General features: G+C 35.8%; 1 protein-coding gene across 1 annotated transcript; it reads right to left on the bottom strand.

Moving 5' to 3' along the window:
• Window positions 1-1,201: 1,201 nt before the first annotated feature.
• Window positions 1,202-15,565, bottom strand: UFM1 (ubiquitin fold modifier 1). Its single transcript, XM_014834288.3, has 6 exons — window positions 15,222-15,565; window positions 15,088-15,144; window positions 10,525-10,582; window positions 6,240-6,279; window positions 4,758-4,790; window positions 1,202-3,340 (listed from the first exon to the last, which is right to left on the bottom strand). Coding segments are annotated over exons 1-6 (258 nt in total). The 5' UTR covers window positions 15,224-15,565; the 3' UTR covers window positions 1,202-3,272.
• Window positions 15,566-16,123: the final 558 nt, after the last annotated feature.

The following is a 16,123-nucleotide window of genomic DNA, read 5'->3' as shown; positions in this document are numbered from 1 at the left end:
ATAATTTTACCATATTTACACCATGTATTAAAAAGTAGTGCCATTCATAATAATTATATATTCAGTACTCAGAAATGAGAATTTAAGCCTTACACATTTTATATTTTTAAATTTATCATTCAATACAGATTTCATATATTGTGGAAAAAAGACACTAAAAAATACTCCCAGTATGCTGAGTATGCTGAGAGTTCCAAAGTCACACAAGCAAATTTCAAATCTCAACCTCTTTAAGCCTCTTCTTCTGTAAACTGCGGACAATAATTTGGCATTGTTATGAAGAATGAGATAAGTGAAAGTATCTGTCAAATTATTTGACACATAGTAGACATTCAATACGTTTCTTCTGGATGAATTACATACATAAATCATATATATGTGCAACTGCAAATTACATATATAACTACATACATATACACACGTGTGTGTCTATATATATGATTCATGTATGTAATTTGCAGTTTTATAAATAGCCTTGGGAACGCTAATATCAGTCAGTTAACTTTGAGTTGCTCTAATAAAGTATATTAATACCTCCAACTCACAAACATTTCAATGTCCTTAGGTAAAAGACATGGTAGACATTTCTAATATCTTAATTCAGGTAGAGGGGACTTAAATAGGACTGAGTTTTCTTCCAAATAAGAAATTTTAAGAAATATGCAAAAAACTATTGGACTTGAAACACTTTAAAAGGTACCCCCAGTGAGTGAGAGCGTTGGCTAGCATCTTTGGCACTTAGCCAGCTACCAGAGAATCAAGCAGTAGAATGCAGACTTTACAGGATTCTAGAATATATTCTAGTTACTTTGACCCCTTAGATTTAATTGTGTTAATCTACAAAGTCAAAAAGTTGGCCTTATCATTCTCAAAACCACCTAAACAGCAGAAATTACCAGGACTACTTTTGTAAACAGAGATTCTTATGCATCATTCAAGATTTAATGAGTCAGATCTTAAGGAGTTGTTTCCGGAAATCTGAATTTTTAATTTCCTAGGTGACTCTGCTAATCACCCAGGTTTGGGACCAAACAGCCTAGACAATGACATTTTTTTCCTGAAAATGGACTGGTATTAGGAGGTATATACTCATTTTTATGACTATTAATCATCTTTGCCCATTTTTTTTCTACATTTGTTATACACTGACTCAACAGGTGTTCTGATTAAGAGCATTAATAATAAAGAGCAGACAATACAGTTTATGGTAAAACAAAATGTATTTTCATAAGACATTAATTAGGTATCAATAATGCACTTAAACTACAATACTTCAAAACATTCTGCACAAAGAACTTACAGATCACATTTAGTAACAAAATAGCTAGTTCTTTAAGAAAATGTTTTTAATTTAAGAACTTACTACAATGAAATTTTCAAAACCAAAGAACAAAAATATTAAACAAATTACAGTACAGGACATCATAAACTTATTTATGTAACACAGCAAGAAGCTTTTGTGCTAGAAATAGAATGGGGGGAATCTAAATTAAACAAAAAACTCAGGGAATGGGTATTCACAAATTTCTGGTTAACTGACAGTTAATATTGTTAAGGACCCGGGGGTCTATGAGAATCAAATTTTCTTTATAAAAATAAAAACTTTCGAAAACATCAGAAGTATACTCTTCAACCTTAGCAAAGACTTTTTTCCTTTACAATTCAGAATCCTGCTATTTATCTGTCAAATATATGAACAATATCTGGTTAATTTCTTAAACTTAACTACTACTGTCACCCTTCAGATGCTGATTCTGTTGCATTTCCTTACAATTGTTTTCCAATGAGCCTAGGGCCTATGATAGGGAAGATACTGAAACAAGATAAAAGTTGATCATAGCGCTATTTCATTCATGAATAATTCAGCAAGTATTTACTGAAAGCCTACTATACTTCCAGGTCTAGAAAGAGCAAGACAAACACAAGGCCTGCCTCCACAGAGCCCACCACCTGGAATAGAGCCGGGTGAGCACTCATTCTGAAGCACTACGAGCCTTCATTTCATCTTCCAAGATTTGCATAGATACTGATTCCTCTGTAATGGCAAATACAATCTTCCCTTATGCACCTCAGTCTTTGGATTCTCATAAGGGGAACTTTGAAATCTGTATTCTGACAAAGCCTATACTTTTTTTTCTCTACTTGCCTTCCACTCCTTATGACAATGTCAAGTGTTTGGTTTTCCCCTTGAGTTCCCCCCAACAAAGCCACTGCAGTTTCGCCTACCCAGTTGGCATTTCTGTGACACTTTGCTTGAGCTTCCTCTTCCCCTTCACTGTTGGCTTGTGTTACTAGAAGCCGGTCATCCCCATCTTTCCTTTCAAGTCATTCATTTGAGCGACTAATCTTAACACTTCCTTAAATGTTGGGTCTTCAGTAAGTATAATTAATCAGCATTTCCAATTAGCATTTCCTTGAACTTTGTTGTGAACTTCAGATCTTCTTTACAATACTCTCTTCCTGAACGCTATTTAGAAATATTATACTCAAAAAGACAATGGTTTTTGAGGAATCCTGTTTTAAAAGATGTATTAAAAGAGACTGGTAAAGGAATGCATAACTAAGCAAAGGATGCTCCGATTTTATTTTCAATCTCACCATTACAAGTATTGAATTCTGCAAGATCATAGATAAAACTCTTTGGTGTGGGATATCAATTTTATACATAAGGGCTAGATCAAAAAAATCAATTTCTGGCTCTTCGATATTATATTAAAATTTGTATGACTACATAAAGTTTGAAACTTAAAAAATACTAAGTGATAAAAAGTTAAGATAGTTACGTATTCATTGATCTGTCTATATCCTTTATCATAAACAATATATAATTAAGAATTCAACTTTTTTGAGTCTGGAAGTCAGACACTGTCAAGCAAACTGCCACATACTATCCATAATCCTTTTAAATTTTTAACTCAAAGACAAATAGGAAGATTCAGCAAATTTTAATTTTCCAAATGTTCTCAGAAAGAATTATCGGAAGCATCCTCCAGTTACAAAACACAGCTGGATAATCCATTTACCCCGAACGAACTACCTGTGTGTGTTGTGAGGTAGCAATGAAAGACTACGATCTTCTGTGGTGATACCCTCAATGCTTAAGCATTTCCTCTTCACATGAAGAGTGTGAACAACAAGAAGGGGCGGAGAGTCACCTTTCATTATTTCATCAACAACTGGTGTTTTCATAGTATTTTAAATGACCGATTTCAGTTTTACAACAATACCAGTATTTATTTTGAAAGGTAATCCTATGTTCCAAGTAGTGGGTATTAACAACTTCCAACACGATCTCTAGGAATAATTCGCAGTTCTGAACCATGCTTTAGAAAAACATTTCCTATACAAACAAACAAAACAAAGTTAGGTGTTTAAAAAACAACAAGTTAACTTAACATTCCAACAATTACTATATATAATATCAAAGTGGTGTAAAGTAAGTCGGTACAAAAGCTCAAACATCATCAGAACGCAATTCCACACCTTTCAAGGCCTGTTCCTATTCCTCTCACATCTTGACAACCAACCAAACGTCTGAAAATTTTAGCTACGAACGCTAGCCACGAAAACGCTAACAAATACACTCAGCAAATAACAATGTAAATTAATTTAACCACCAATACCTGCTTTAATGCAGAATAAAATACCTAAGCTCAGAAAAAATAATAAATCTAAATAACTCTAAGTGACAGAAGTTTAGAAACCCTGCTCTGTTTTGGCTCAATTGCCTGCTGAAATTTTCTTCATGTGCTATGATACGCACAATTCAGCTTTTAAGGGTGTTACAATAGGCAACAGGTGAGAATAAGCAGTGACTCGAATTAATACAAACTACTGAACATTTCTAGAGTAAGGAAAAACGAAACCTTTAAATCTAAGTTTAAAGACATCTATATAATAAAATGCCTCATGATTTTCAATGAATAATCTTTTTAATTTAATAAAATTACCCACTTAAAACTACTGATTTAAGTAAAGAAAAATTACAATTTTGAATCCCTCTTCATTTTCTATATGTCTGAATTTCAATCCCAAGGTCTATGAGGACAATATAATTTTGTTATAATACAGAAGCACTTTAGAATACAATACTTTAAACATAACTACTGCTTAAGATTGAGATTACATTATATTAAAACATGCTTAATTTCAAAACATTATAACTAGATTATAACCAAAAGGAGTACATCTAAAAAATGTAAAAGTATCTGTCAAAAAGTTTAAAATTACTTTTACCCTGCTTGCTTGTTAGGACATCAATAATATAGCACTGTATAATGTTAAGTTTGAAGTTCTGAGTGTGGACCAAGTCCCCTGAAATTTAAATGACTGTACTTCTTTAAAATAATAATAATAGCAGCTAGCACTTACTGACCGCTTACTAAGGACCAAGCAAAGTTTTAAGCAGTTTACATGTGCTACGTCACAACTACCTTATGAGGTACATCCAAATCGTTATTCCCGTAAGAGTACAATCTTACCTTCAGACTTTTTGTTATAGATTTTAATTAAATACCTTTAGTGCTTATTAGTCAGGTTTTCTCTTTCTCATAGCCAAAAGGATACATAACTAATATATATAACGAAGCAAATTATTACTTAAACACATTGGTAAAGACTGCTATATGATCCCTAAAAAATAGCTGTTATCCTGGTACAGTCCTAACAAGTCTAATTAGAATAAATTAAATATTCAGTATCAATTGACATATATATATATCCCCCCACCCACATCTCCATGAATTTCAGATACTCACCAGCAGTCTGTGCAGGATTTATTCCTATTCCATCTAGAAAATAAGTTATAAAATCATTTAAGTTATTTCTAAAGCAAAAATGCCTTCATATTCACAGGAAGAGATTTGCTACTGCTGCGCATACAAGCACAAGCCCAGTGATTTAAATCCAAGAACGTGAATGACAACTTTTCAGGTAAGTTATCTGTTGAAACCTGTTACTATCACAAATTTACACATATTGCTGGATTAGACAAGAACATCTGTCAATGCCATGATCCTAGCAAGTTCTACAGAAGGTAGTTTTTTACTCTCTTATGTCACACAGTGAAAAACAAAGCCAAAAGCACCTTAGCTACCTCATTAATCATTTACATATTGCCCTCAGGCATAAACCCTTAAGGTCCAAAGAGCCCAAAGTCATTTAATTCAAGTCCCTCTGACACTTGATAAAGTTTACAAAGCACTTTCCTAAGAGCTATTCATTTGTGAATCTAATACATTTTAGAAGATAAGCTAGCTTTCTTCTAAATAAACACTTCAATGTGACAGCATGCAAAATGTTTTAGAAGGAGAAATTCTGTCATATCTCAACTAAATCATGCTACTGCACATTAAACCCATCTTCCCTTGGTCTATCCAAACTGCACATGAAACCACTTACAGCACCCATAAATACGACTTTTGTATTTTTTTTTGTAAAATATTGGCCCTGAGCTAACATCTGTTGCCAGTCGTCGTCTTTTTTTTCTTTCTCCTCCCCAAAGCTCCTCAGTACATAGTTGTATATTCTAGTTGTAGGTCCTTCTAGTTGTGCTATGTGGGACGCCACCTCAGCATGGCTTGATGAGCTGTGTGAGGTCCGCACACAGAATCTGAACTGGTGAAACCCTGGGCCGCCAAAGCGGAGTGTGCAAACTTAACCACACTTGGCCACGGGGCTGGCCCCTGACTTTGTATTCTTGAAAGATGGTTATGCCCTCCCTTCAATCTTTAGTCCTCATCTTATTTCAGCATTTTCTCATAGGGCTGATTCCATAAAACTCAATCATTAGCAGTACTCTAATATATTCAGAATTTAAATTATACATCTAATTGAATAAAATCCCCATTATTTTAAGTCTCATAAGAAATAGTTTTCCATCAGGAAAGTAATAACAAAGTATAGTAAAGGTACATTTTTGCTTAATTTCCTGTATTCTAAAAGCATTTATAATTACTAAAATAAATAAATAAAATTTTGTTAAATAAAGTTATTTTCAGTAATAACGTAGCATGAAGTGATAAGAACACAAGATATTATAAAGTGCTAAAATATCAAAAGTATAAAGAAACTGAAAAGAGCTAATTATGGACAATAACTCTGACTTAGTGATTACAATTATGTATATCATTTATGTTGAAATAAATTCTGGGCTTTTCTATTTGTCAATTTTAATTCATCTGATTTTTTTAAAACAATTTCTATAGCTCTGAGGTAATAGTTTTAAAATGAATTCTTACCATTGGTAATAATTGCACTTGTTGCTGCAGGAACTTTAAACTAAAGGAGAGGAAAAAAAAATTACATATATAAACTCTATAAAAGATGGTTAGCAAGGATGAGGTAAATGTAAATAATTCTAAAATGGGATTTATCTTTTAGGATAAGTAATGTCACCAAAGAAAGTGCTGCAATTTGCTTTATTCCTAAAGAACAACACTGTTTTCTAAATACTGTGTTTCACTGCATCTAGGACACCATGGATTATAAAATGCACCTTATTTTATGTACCACAAAAAGAAAAACACTGTCAATGAATTTATGATCCAATCAATGATTACTCTTTCAGACTTAGACTTTTATCATATATAACTTTATTGCATAAGCAAAAATAAAAGCAAAACAATTGCTTAGAACATTCCTAAAACTTCTTTGTAGAAATAGTAAGCTTAAACAAATGCTCTCTTATGTTTAATGGGAGGCCAATGAAGGCTCATATTCCTTCCTCAAATTCTTTAATGAATTGCTAACTTAAATCTCATGAGATTGCAGTACTAGTCTAATTATGCCACGAGGAAATAATAACCCCTAAGTTCAAGTAGGTGGGGTGATGACAACTAGACATTATGTGACTGCCACATGGCCAAAAGTGATAGTAAGACCCCCTTGATCTACTTTCAGAGATGTCATAAAAAGATGTGTTTTCTGAATTAATTAAATGTAGTATGGAACTTATTGGTAGCTAAAAGGTAGAATTCTCCTCTTAATGCTCTAGAGACGAGCAGTTGTCAAAGTGTGGTCATGTCCTCACAGTTCATTCACTTATCCAATGAAGACTTATTAAACACTTCTATGCTATGGACTAGTTTTATAGATACATAGTTGAGTTGTGTGATCAAATAAGTTTGGAAAATACTAAGTTAAACTAGTATTCTTTGCAAAATCCTTTAATATGCTGCTACTTTATTTAACTCCAAGAAGGAAATAGTGAATGAAGTGTTTCCCATCATTTTTGGTCATTGATCTCAGTTTTTCACTGATTTTTTTTCCCAATGGTTCTAGTGGTCTGGAAAATGCTGCTATAGGTATTTATAATGGTGACATATGCATAGTTAAGAAAAACAACTAAAGGCTTATTTTATTTATGAATTGAAGAATCAAGTTTTAAAATAAGAACTATGCATAAGAACAATTACCTGTTATAGGATTACGTACCTAATAAACAGTTACTTATACTGTCTATATGATATATTCTTAATCGTAAATGTCCTTTTAAAGATTTAAAAATTTTAAACAAATCTAATTTAAAATAACATTAAAATGTACTTTAATAAATACATTTTAAAATACCTCAACAATGATTTGTAAAGGTTGTAATACTTAATAAAATTTTGACTAAATACCCAAATTAATTATAGGACATCTCAGATTTCCAAAACTTGTATATTACAAAGTTTCTAGTTACCCTACTGAGTGTCTTATTCTTAGATTATGTCCATTTTAAGATAAGTTATGCACTTTCTTAGTCACACCCATAGAGTGGCAACATATTTTATGAGCATTAAAAATCAAAAGCAACTGCTCACACAACTTTTTCCTTTTCCAGGACGCAGAAGCAATGGTTAAGCTGCAATTTGGGGAAGCCTCACTAGGGATGCAAAATACAGTAACTACTACTTTTATCCTATACCACCAACAAGTTTTCTCCTGGATGCAGTGTATTTTATGCTCCTCAGTTTTCAATTATTTTCTTTCTCAGATCCCATAAGTCTTATAATCTAGGATGTTAAGAGGCTCTTCTCAGGCTCTGACAACTCACTACTTAGTTAAATTAATTCCCAGTCACGTGTTGGGGAATTTTATTATTTTTTTATTAAGAGAATTTTACTAGAGATGTAAATCCACAGACTCTCGGTTTGTCAAGTTAACTCTTGTTCTCACTGGAAGACTCTACAACGTCATCTTGTGAAAGGTCTTCCTACTGTTCCCTGAAAGTCATAATCTTTCTAAATGTGTAACATCCATGATTTATAATAGTTAGAAGCTACATTAAAACTTTAATCAATATATGTGGTTGTCAGGAAAATACTAAGTTGAAAAGACATTTGCAGACCTATGTTCACTGCAAAATCATTCACTATAGGCAAGACCTGGAAACAACTTAAGCACCCATCAACGGATAAACGGATAAAGAAGATGTGGTATATGCACACAATGGAATACTACTCAGCCATTAAAAAAAAGATGAAATCTTGCCATTTGTGACACTGTGGATGGACTTTGAGGGTACTATGCTAAGTGAAATAAGTCAGACGGAGAAAGTAAAAAACCTATGATTTCACTCACAAGTGGAAGGTAAAAACAGGAACAAACAAAATACACACATACAGAGATTAGACTGGTGGTTACCAGAGGGGAAGCGGGGAGGGATGAGGGCAAAAGGGAGAAAGGGCACATCTATATGGTGACCCATGGTAGTCTTTGGGTGGTGAACATGATGTAGTCTACACAGAAATCGAAATATAATGAAGAACGCCTGAAATTTATATGATGTTATAAACCCATGTTACCTCAATAAATATATATACATATGTGGCCGTGTGAAGTTTATTTTTTATCGCATGTCTGTTATGATTTTTTATACTTTCACTAGAAGACCAACATCACAACAATGCCTTCGCCTTATAAAAGACACTATAACTACAAAATATAATAATATCTACTTCATAAATTGGAATTTTTTGGATCTGCTATGCTCCAGACCAGCAACATTTCTTGCAAGTGATTTGTGCAGCAAAAAAGCAACGATGCTGCTGTATTAGGATTTGTTTCCCATCTCTTTATTTTTCCTTTCTGCATGTAGAAAGGATCAAAATTGACTACAAAACAAACACTACTACTTTTCAGTTTAATTCTGAATGAGTGGTAAATGGTGTCACTGGTCCCTGATAGAAGTTTATGAGGAGCTGTGAGCACCAATGGGTTGGCAGATTTTCCATTAATCACTAAGTACAGGGCAGGATGAGGGCTTAAATTGGCTTGTTATTTATTTAGTTACTAAAATTATTTTTCTGGGACTATAAACTTTTCTGAAGATACTGAACCAAAATATTTGGATTTGGGTCACTCTGTACCTCTACAGCACTTTTAACTCCACAAAATTTCAGTAAACGCTATTATATTTTTGTTCAAAATAACTTATTCAGATATGAAGGATAGGCATTAACTACTTCCATTTTATAGATTAAGAAACTTTGAGGAAGAGAAAAATTGAGAGGCTTGCCCATGTCACATAGACAAGTAATGACACAATTAAAATAGGAACCTTAAGTCTCCCAGGTCACATTTTGGTGCCATTTCCACCAGACCAGTCTACTCTTCCAACTGTGATGTCCAAAGAGTCGCATTTTAGATGCTTCAGATGATAATTTTGGATGGAAAAATTTTATTTCTTAAAACCAGAAAACCCAAATACGTTTTAAAAAACTAGATACTTTTAGAGCCAGCCCTGAAAGCCTAGTGGTTAAAGTTTGGCACGGTCCGTTTAGGCAGCCTAGGTTTTGTTCTAGAGCACAGGACCACACTACTCATCTGTCAGTAGCCATGCTGTGGCAGTGGCTCACATAGGAGAACTAGAAGGACTTACAACCAGAATATGCAACTATGTACTGGTGCTTTGGGGAGGAAAAAAAAAGCGAGGAAGACTGGCAATAGATGTTAGATCAGGGCAAATCTTTCCCAGCATAAAACAAAAATCAAACTACAGACTCAAACTTGACTGCTAGTTCTTTGCCACTAAATAAGTTATCAAGTCTAATCAATTCTACCCAGAGAGTATAATTTTCTGCTATCTCCTCCGCTCCATTTCTAAAAAAAACCCTACTTTTAAAAACAAAAAATTTTACTGACAGTCCATATGCTCACACAGAAAATTTTAAAAATATGCTAAGGATATAAAAAAATTGTAATTCTAGAACCAAAACTAGTAAAAATATGAGTATACAGACTACAGTGTGATATAAAGTTGCTGTTTAAAATAATTTCCATATCATCATTTTCAATTTCAATAAAATTTTCCCTGTACTTGTCAATGGTTGCATTAAATAGATGTGTCAATTTGTTTAACTCATTCTTATATAAGTCAGTCTTAATTTCATTCTACTTTATCTGTAAGGCTTAACTTTGACAGCATAAATCTATCAATTTATAGATCAAATTAGGGTCAAATTGCATGCAAAATTTAAACAGTTTTGAGATACGCTGCCATACTATATCCAGAGAGGTTGTTCCCATTTCTATACTTACTTCTTCTGCTGCAAACTTTAAGACTGCTGTGAAAGGGGTACTTTCGGGAACGCTGAGTCTGTAAGAGGAATCAAAAAGAATTTTGTGAAAAGCTGATTTTTTTTTTGAAGCATTTTGTTCTTTATTTCCACTACTGTAGCAGACGTGGACAAAGCTGTCTTCTGAGTCTGAAGGTTGTCTACTTTGATTGCACACTATGTTCATTAACTCTAAAACAAAAACAAAGCAATTAGCCTCATAGCTGAGAAGGTGCCCATGGCTCCACTTGAAAATTAACAATCTATACAGGTGCAGATTTACATTTTCTTAATACTTTGATACAAACAGGTCTAGCATATTTGCTGCAGCTTGTTTCCAGAGATGGATTTCAAAAAGTTGAATCTCTCATTCTTCAGTCTACTTTATCATCTCCAGTCCAAACACCCTTTCACCTGATGCAGGAATGTCATCATTTTCCTTATAAGAAGAGGCTACCTGGGAAGCCTCATCGGATCATAAATTGTTTCATGAACCGTCCTGTGCACGTTTAATAATCAAGTCTAAAATAGTAGATGAGTTGATGAAAATGAATGTGTTTACTGCTGCAAAATGTGAAGTCCTTTTCCACCTTTTATATCATCATTACAAAAGGGTTTAAAGCAATCTGAGAAAACATTTTGGAGAGTGATGCGTGATTTTGCTATTGATTTGTACAGTGTCCAGTATATTAAAGATTACTGATAAATGGTCAATCTATAATCTATATGAATTTTACAATTTAAAAACTAAAAAGGAATTGACATGGTATCCTAAGAAAACACATCAAGATGCAGAAAGAGATTAAAAAAAGGTAAAATAAAACAATATAATATTCCTAATGTAAAATAAATTACAAGGATTAAAGAGAAAAAAATTCTCTTTCAAAGCAGGAAAGAGAGACTGGCAAGCTAACATCTCTCTTTAAAACTTTTCTATTTGTCACCACTGTATTGTTAACATTTTAACACCAACTACCATTATGTAACATTCTCATGTATAGGTCACATTTCTTTACTTACTCTACAGATTGCTGAATATAAAAATCATTACAACTGTCATAGCACATTATAATGACTTTCAGTAAGAGAAATGTAAATAGATTTCTTGGCTACCTTCATTCCAACCCTAAGTACCACTAAAGAACCAAAACGAATGATACCAATTTTTCCGCTTTCTTTCCCCCTTTTTTTTTTTGAGAGAATGAAAACAAAATTCTCAAGGATAGCCATTTATTTAAAAAATATCTAATAAGTAGGCAATGTGATAGTTTACAAAGCAGGAAATAGTACTTTTCAAGTATTCCTGCAGTACATTTATAGTTTAGAACCTGAGACTTGTTATAAAACTCTCTCAAGAGGAGAACTTCCAAAACCTTAGGGTTTCAATTCACTTTTGAACTGGAGACTAGAAATGCCCTTGTAACACGTAACTTAATGTCATATCGATATTCATTAAAATAAACTTCTACCTGTATATTAATTTGGTGAGACTGCCCAAAGATAATCCAATAAAACATAAACTGAAAACATATTTTAATGCATGTTCTAAGTGGTAGAAAATTCCAGAGAGACTGGGAGTTACTGTGACTCGAGACTACCTAGATTTGAATTCACTGTGTTTGCCAGCTGCATCACTTTGTAAATTTGGCACCTACATTATACTTGTGTTTTGAAAAAATGGGAACTATCCTGTATATTAAAGTAAATTTTTAAAGTAAATTATTGGCAAAATTTATTATTACTTTTCTTCTTCTTCCCAAAGCCCCCTAGTACACAGTTGTATATTATAGTTGTAGGTCCTTCTGGCTCTACCGTGTGTGACACTGCCTCAGCATGGCTTGATGAGTGGTGCTAAGTCCGTGCCCAGGATCCAAATCAGTGAAACCCTGAGCCACTGAAGCAGAGCACATGAACTTAACCATTCGGCCATGGGGCTGGTCCCCAAAACTTATTTTTTTAATAAGTATTTCATAAACAGACCTATGACACAACTCGACAAGTGCTGTTACAAAGAATAAGAACAAAGTTTCTACAGGAAACTAAAAAGGAGTAAGATGACTCCCTAGACAATTACAGAAATTGTCACCGAGGTGAAATTGTGATTATTAAAGGGTGTTGTTTGTCAAGTGGCGCTCATGAGACTACACTCCAAACTCAAAAAAGAACATGTGTAAAAGCAGGGAGGATTAAAGGGTTTGCTTGTCAATTTGGGAACAGGGTGGCTGAAGCTTTGATTAATTGATGGTGATAGCAAGGAAGGGGAGAGAGATGAGGTAGGAAGTAAGACTGAAATCAGATGGAAAGAGCCAAAGGTGTTTCTAATTCATCCTGCATATAAAAGAATGTTGGACTTGAACATCTCTATAACCTAGTAGCAATACCAATAGTGAATCTATCAACAAACAAAAACCAAAACAAACAATAAAAACTCTGACATCCCCAGAATAAATTTAGAACTGAAACATCCTTTCTAGAGTTGAACTATTAGTAATGTTAGAAACTCAAAGGAAGTTTCTCTATCACAGTAATGTTTACCTGCTTGACAAGTGAAAAGTGATACTGAAAAGTTAAAGCATGCATTCCCATAAATCTTAAGAGTTGCTTTTACTAGTACCCAAGTACTAGTTACTATTTGCTTTGAATAGGAAACACAGTATAACTATTTTTACACACATGTACATGTGTTATGCATATTTTATACCCACACATACCCATATATACATTATACACACACTAAACAATAAGTATACCTATTAAACTCCTTCGGTCACTAATATTAACTGAACTGGTACAATGTTCCAGGCAGTCTTATAGATACTTACGCTGTCCTACTCTGTCCTTTCTCCCTCCCTTTTTCTCACTCTTTTTTTCTAGAGCATATTTACACATTGATGAGAATAACCCAGTATGAAGGGAGAAATCAAAGATTTCTCTGATTTTGCATCTCTGGACCCTTATCTACTTTAATCTTAACAAAATTAAAATAGATGAGATCCAGAGCCCAAGTGGTACAACTGGCTTTTCATAGGAGTAAAGGCATACTCCGTTATAACAGGATGGGAGACAGAAATTATGGGTTTACAGATGTGGTGACGGAAAGATGAAAGAATTTTCCTCTAATGGCTTGAGAAATGGGGAAAGGAGTTGTAAGATGTCTGAAGAGAAATTTTTAAAAATCCTTTCCGAAAATAGAGAAGAAAACAAGCAAACCTGAGAAATGTAGCAGTCCTGGGTATTATTGAGCATAGTCATGAATTTTACATAAAGCCCATCAGCCCAGTTGTGTAATTTTCTCCAGGGACATTCAGCTATGTACAGAGAACACGGGAGTTGACTTCAGAGTTGTTGTTTCACTAAGCAAAACATACTGGGGAGTAGGGGAGACCAGAGTTGAGGGAATCTGCAAGAGAGTGATTGGACCATGGAATTAATCTGGGTAAGGAAATGAGTCCAGGTAAGGCATGGGGGAGAGACTAGTGATTGATTCAAAAGCAGTCTGATTGATGAATTAAAAGACACATTTTTTACAGAAGAGATATGAGTAAATCAGCTGTAAGAAGAGAACGTGGTTATCCATATGAGAGTGCTTAAAAATTACATTTTAGAGGTCAGAAATTACTGGAGATCTTAAGGTTCTAGGCTGTAACCACGAATACTTGAGACTGAAAAAAGACATTTGGAGATGAAATGATCAAGAGAGCAAAAGGCTACGAGGTTGTGTGGGTCACAGACAGCTACGTCACTGAGACTGATGACAGCTGGTACAGTTCAGTTAGGTAGACCACAATACTATCATATAAATTATGCATAAATCCCATTGAAGTCCTGTTCTTTGCTACATTTCTCGCGACTTCCAGCCCCAATAACCTCAATGTTTACCTAAAATCATAAGAAGGTCCAGATGAGTATGTAGTTGGATCAGCGCTGTCATTCAACTGCTAAAGGATAAAAAAAAAAAGGCCCCACATGGATAAACTGCCTTATTTCTGCATTTCCCATTCCTACTAGACACTCTGCTATACCCCAACATATGAAGTGTATGATTTGAGGCTCATTTTACTTTATGATGCCTGACTGCTGAGCAACTAACACACAGAAATTAGAAGCCTGACAGTAATAAACGTTCAGGTACTTTTGGAATCTGGACTGGGAAGCCTTCCTTTACCTCCTGTGACAGCTGGTCAAAGTGGTGAAAGGCCTTTTGGAAGCAGATGGGGAATGTTTAGGGAGAGCCATGTCTACAGGTCCTCCCGCTCTACTACCCGCCTAATGAGTTCCGAGAAAAGGTCACAGATCAGCGGCAACGTTCCCGTCCCGCACGGCCCCCGGCAGCCTCGTATCAGGGGCAGGCTGACACTTAGAGGACCGGGCACGGGATCTGTCCTCTCGGCCTCGGGTGGGGGAGAGTAGGCTCCAGGAAGAGCGCGGGCGGGGGCGCGGGGAGGAAAGGGATGCAGGCTGCTGATGCGGGGGTTGTACGGAAGGCTTGGACCACCCAGCCCGGTCCTGCCCAGCCCCTAATACCCACTGCGGCCCAGCTACTCACACTTTGTAAGGGAGGCGCGGGTCCGACGTCAGCGTGATCTTAAAGGAAACCTTCGACCTGAGGAAGAGAGCGGCAGAGAGTTAAGGTCGGGCATCGGTGCGGGGAATTGGGGCGGCTGCTAAGCAAACACTCACATGGTGGAGCAGCTCTGAACAGAAACCCCAAGCCAAGTCCGCGCGGTAGCCCCACTTCCTCCACTGTGCAAGGGACCGCCCCGCCCCACTCAGGTCCACGTCTCCCTCGGCAAACGAAGGACCTCCAAAGTTGCTGTTATCCAAGGTACTGCCTGAAAATCGGCCTCGGGTCCTCATGTTAGGCGGAGCCTCCAAATTACAAATACCTACTGCTCTTCGTTTATATCCCTCAGACGAGAGTATGGATCGCATGGAAAGAATATTTTTCTAACTAAAGATATTTGCTGCAGTGTTTTCAATCAGGCAACACAAGCGGGGGCATAGACAGTGGGCCTCTAGGGCCCAGCTGGCAGATTGGGGCGGAAGTTAAGGTACCGGGCAAGCCGGCGGAGAGCGAGGCGTGGCGAAGGGTGGGCAGTGGGCGGGCTGGAGGCGGACGGTCTGCGAAGTTGCTAAGGCAACCTGCGCGCCAAAAAGCTCCACTGAGGCTCCGGAACGTATAATCTTCTTCACCCTGCTTTACTATTACTTTTCTTCTGCCTTTCCAGCAACTCAATCCTGTTATGTCTTTTAAATTTCTCATATTTTTTTCCTGCACACTTTTCTCTGCAATACTCACGTCTCACTATTCAGTTGCAACAGATGAGAGAATTATGAAGTTAGTTAGACAAGATCCCTCCCTGCACGTGAGGAACTTCGGGTCTAGTTGAGAAGAGTAATCCGTTAACAGATTTCAGTAGTTTGTTACGTGGTCTAGTAGGGTTAAACAAGGGCACTAGGTTGCGGATCATCAGCCCACATTTATTCAGTTTAACGACAAACTTTTAATCCTTTCTGTGTTCCAAGCCCTGAAGCTAAATGCTGGGATGCCGAGATGAGTGAGACAGCTAAGTGCCTACTCT

Source organism: Equus asinus, chromosome 11 (assembly GCF_041296235.1).
Source record: "Equus asinus isolate D_3611 breed Donkey chromosome 11, EquAss-T2T_v2, whole genome shotgun sequence".
NCBI classification, from domain to species: domain Eukaryota; kingdom Metazoa; phylum Chordata; class Mammalia; order Perissodactyla; family Equidae; genus Equus; species Equus asinus.
The sequence above is the reverse complement of the archived record's forward strand: the minus strand, read 5'-3'. Positions and strand labels throughout refer to the sequence as shown.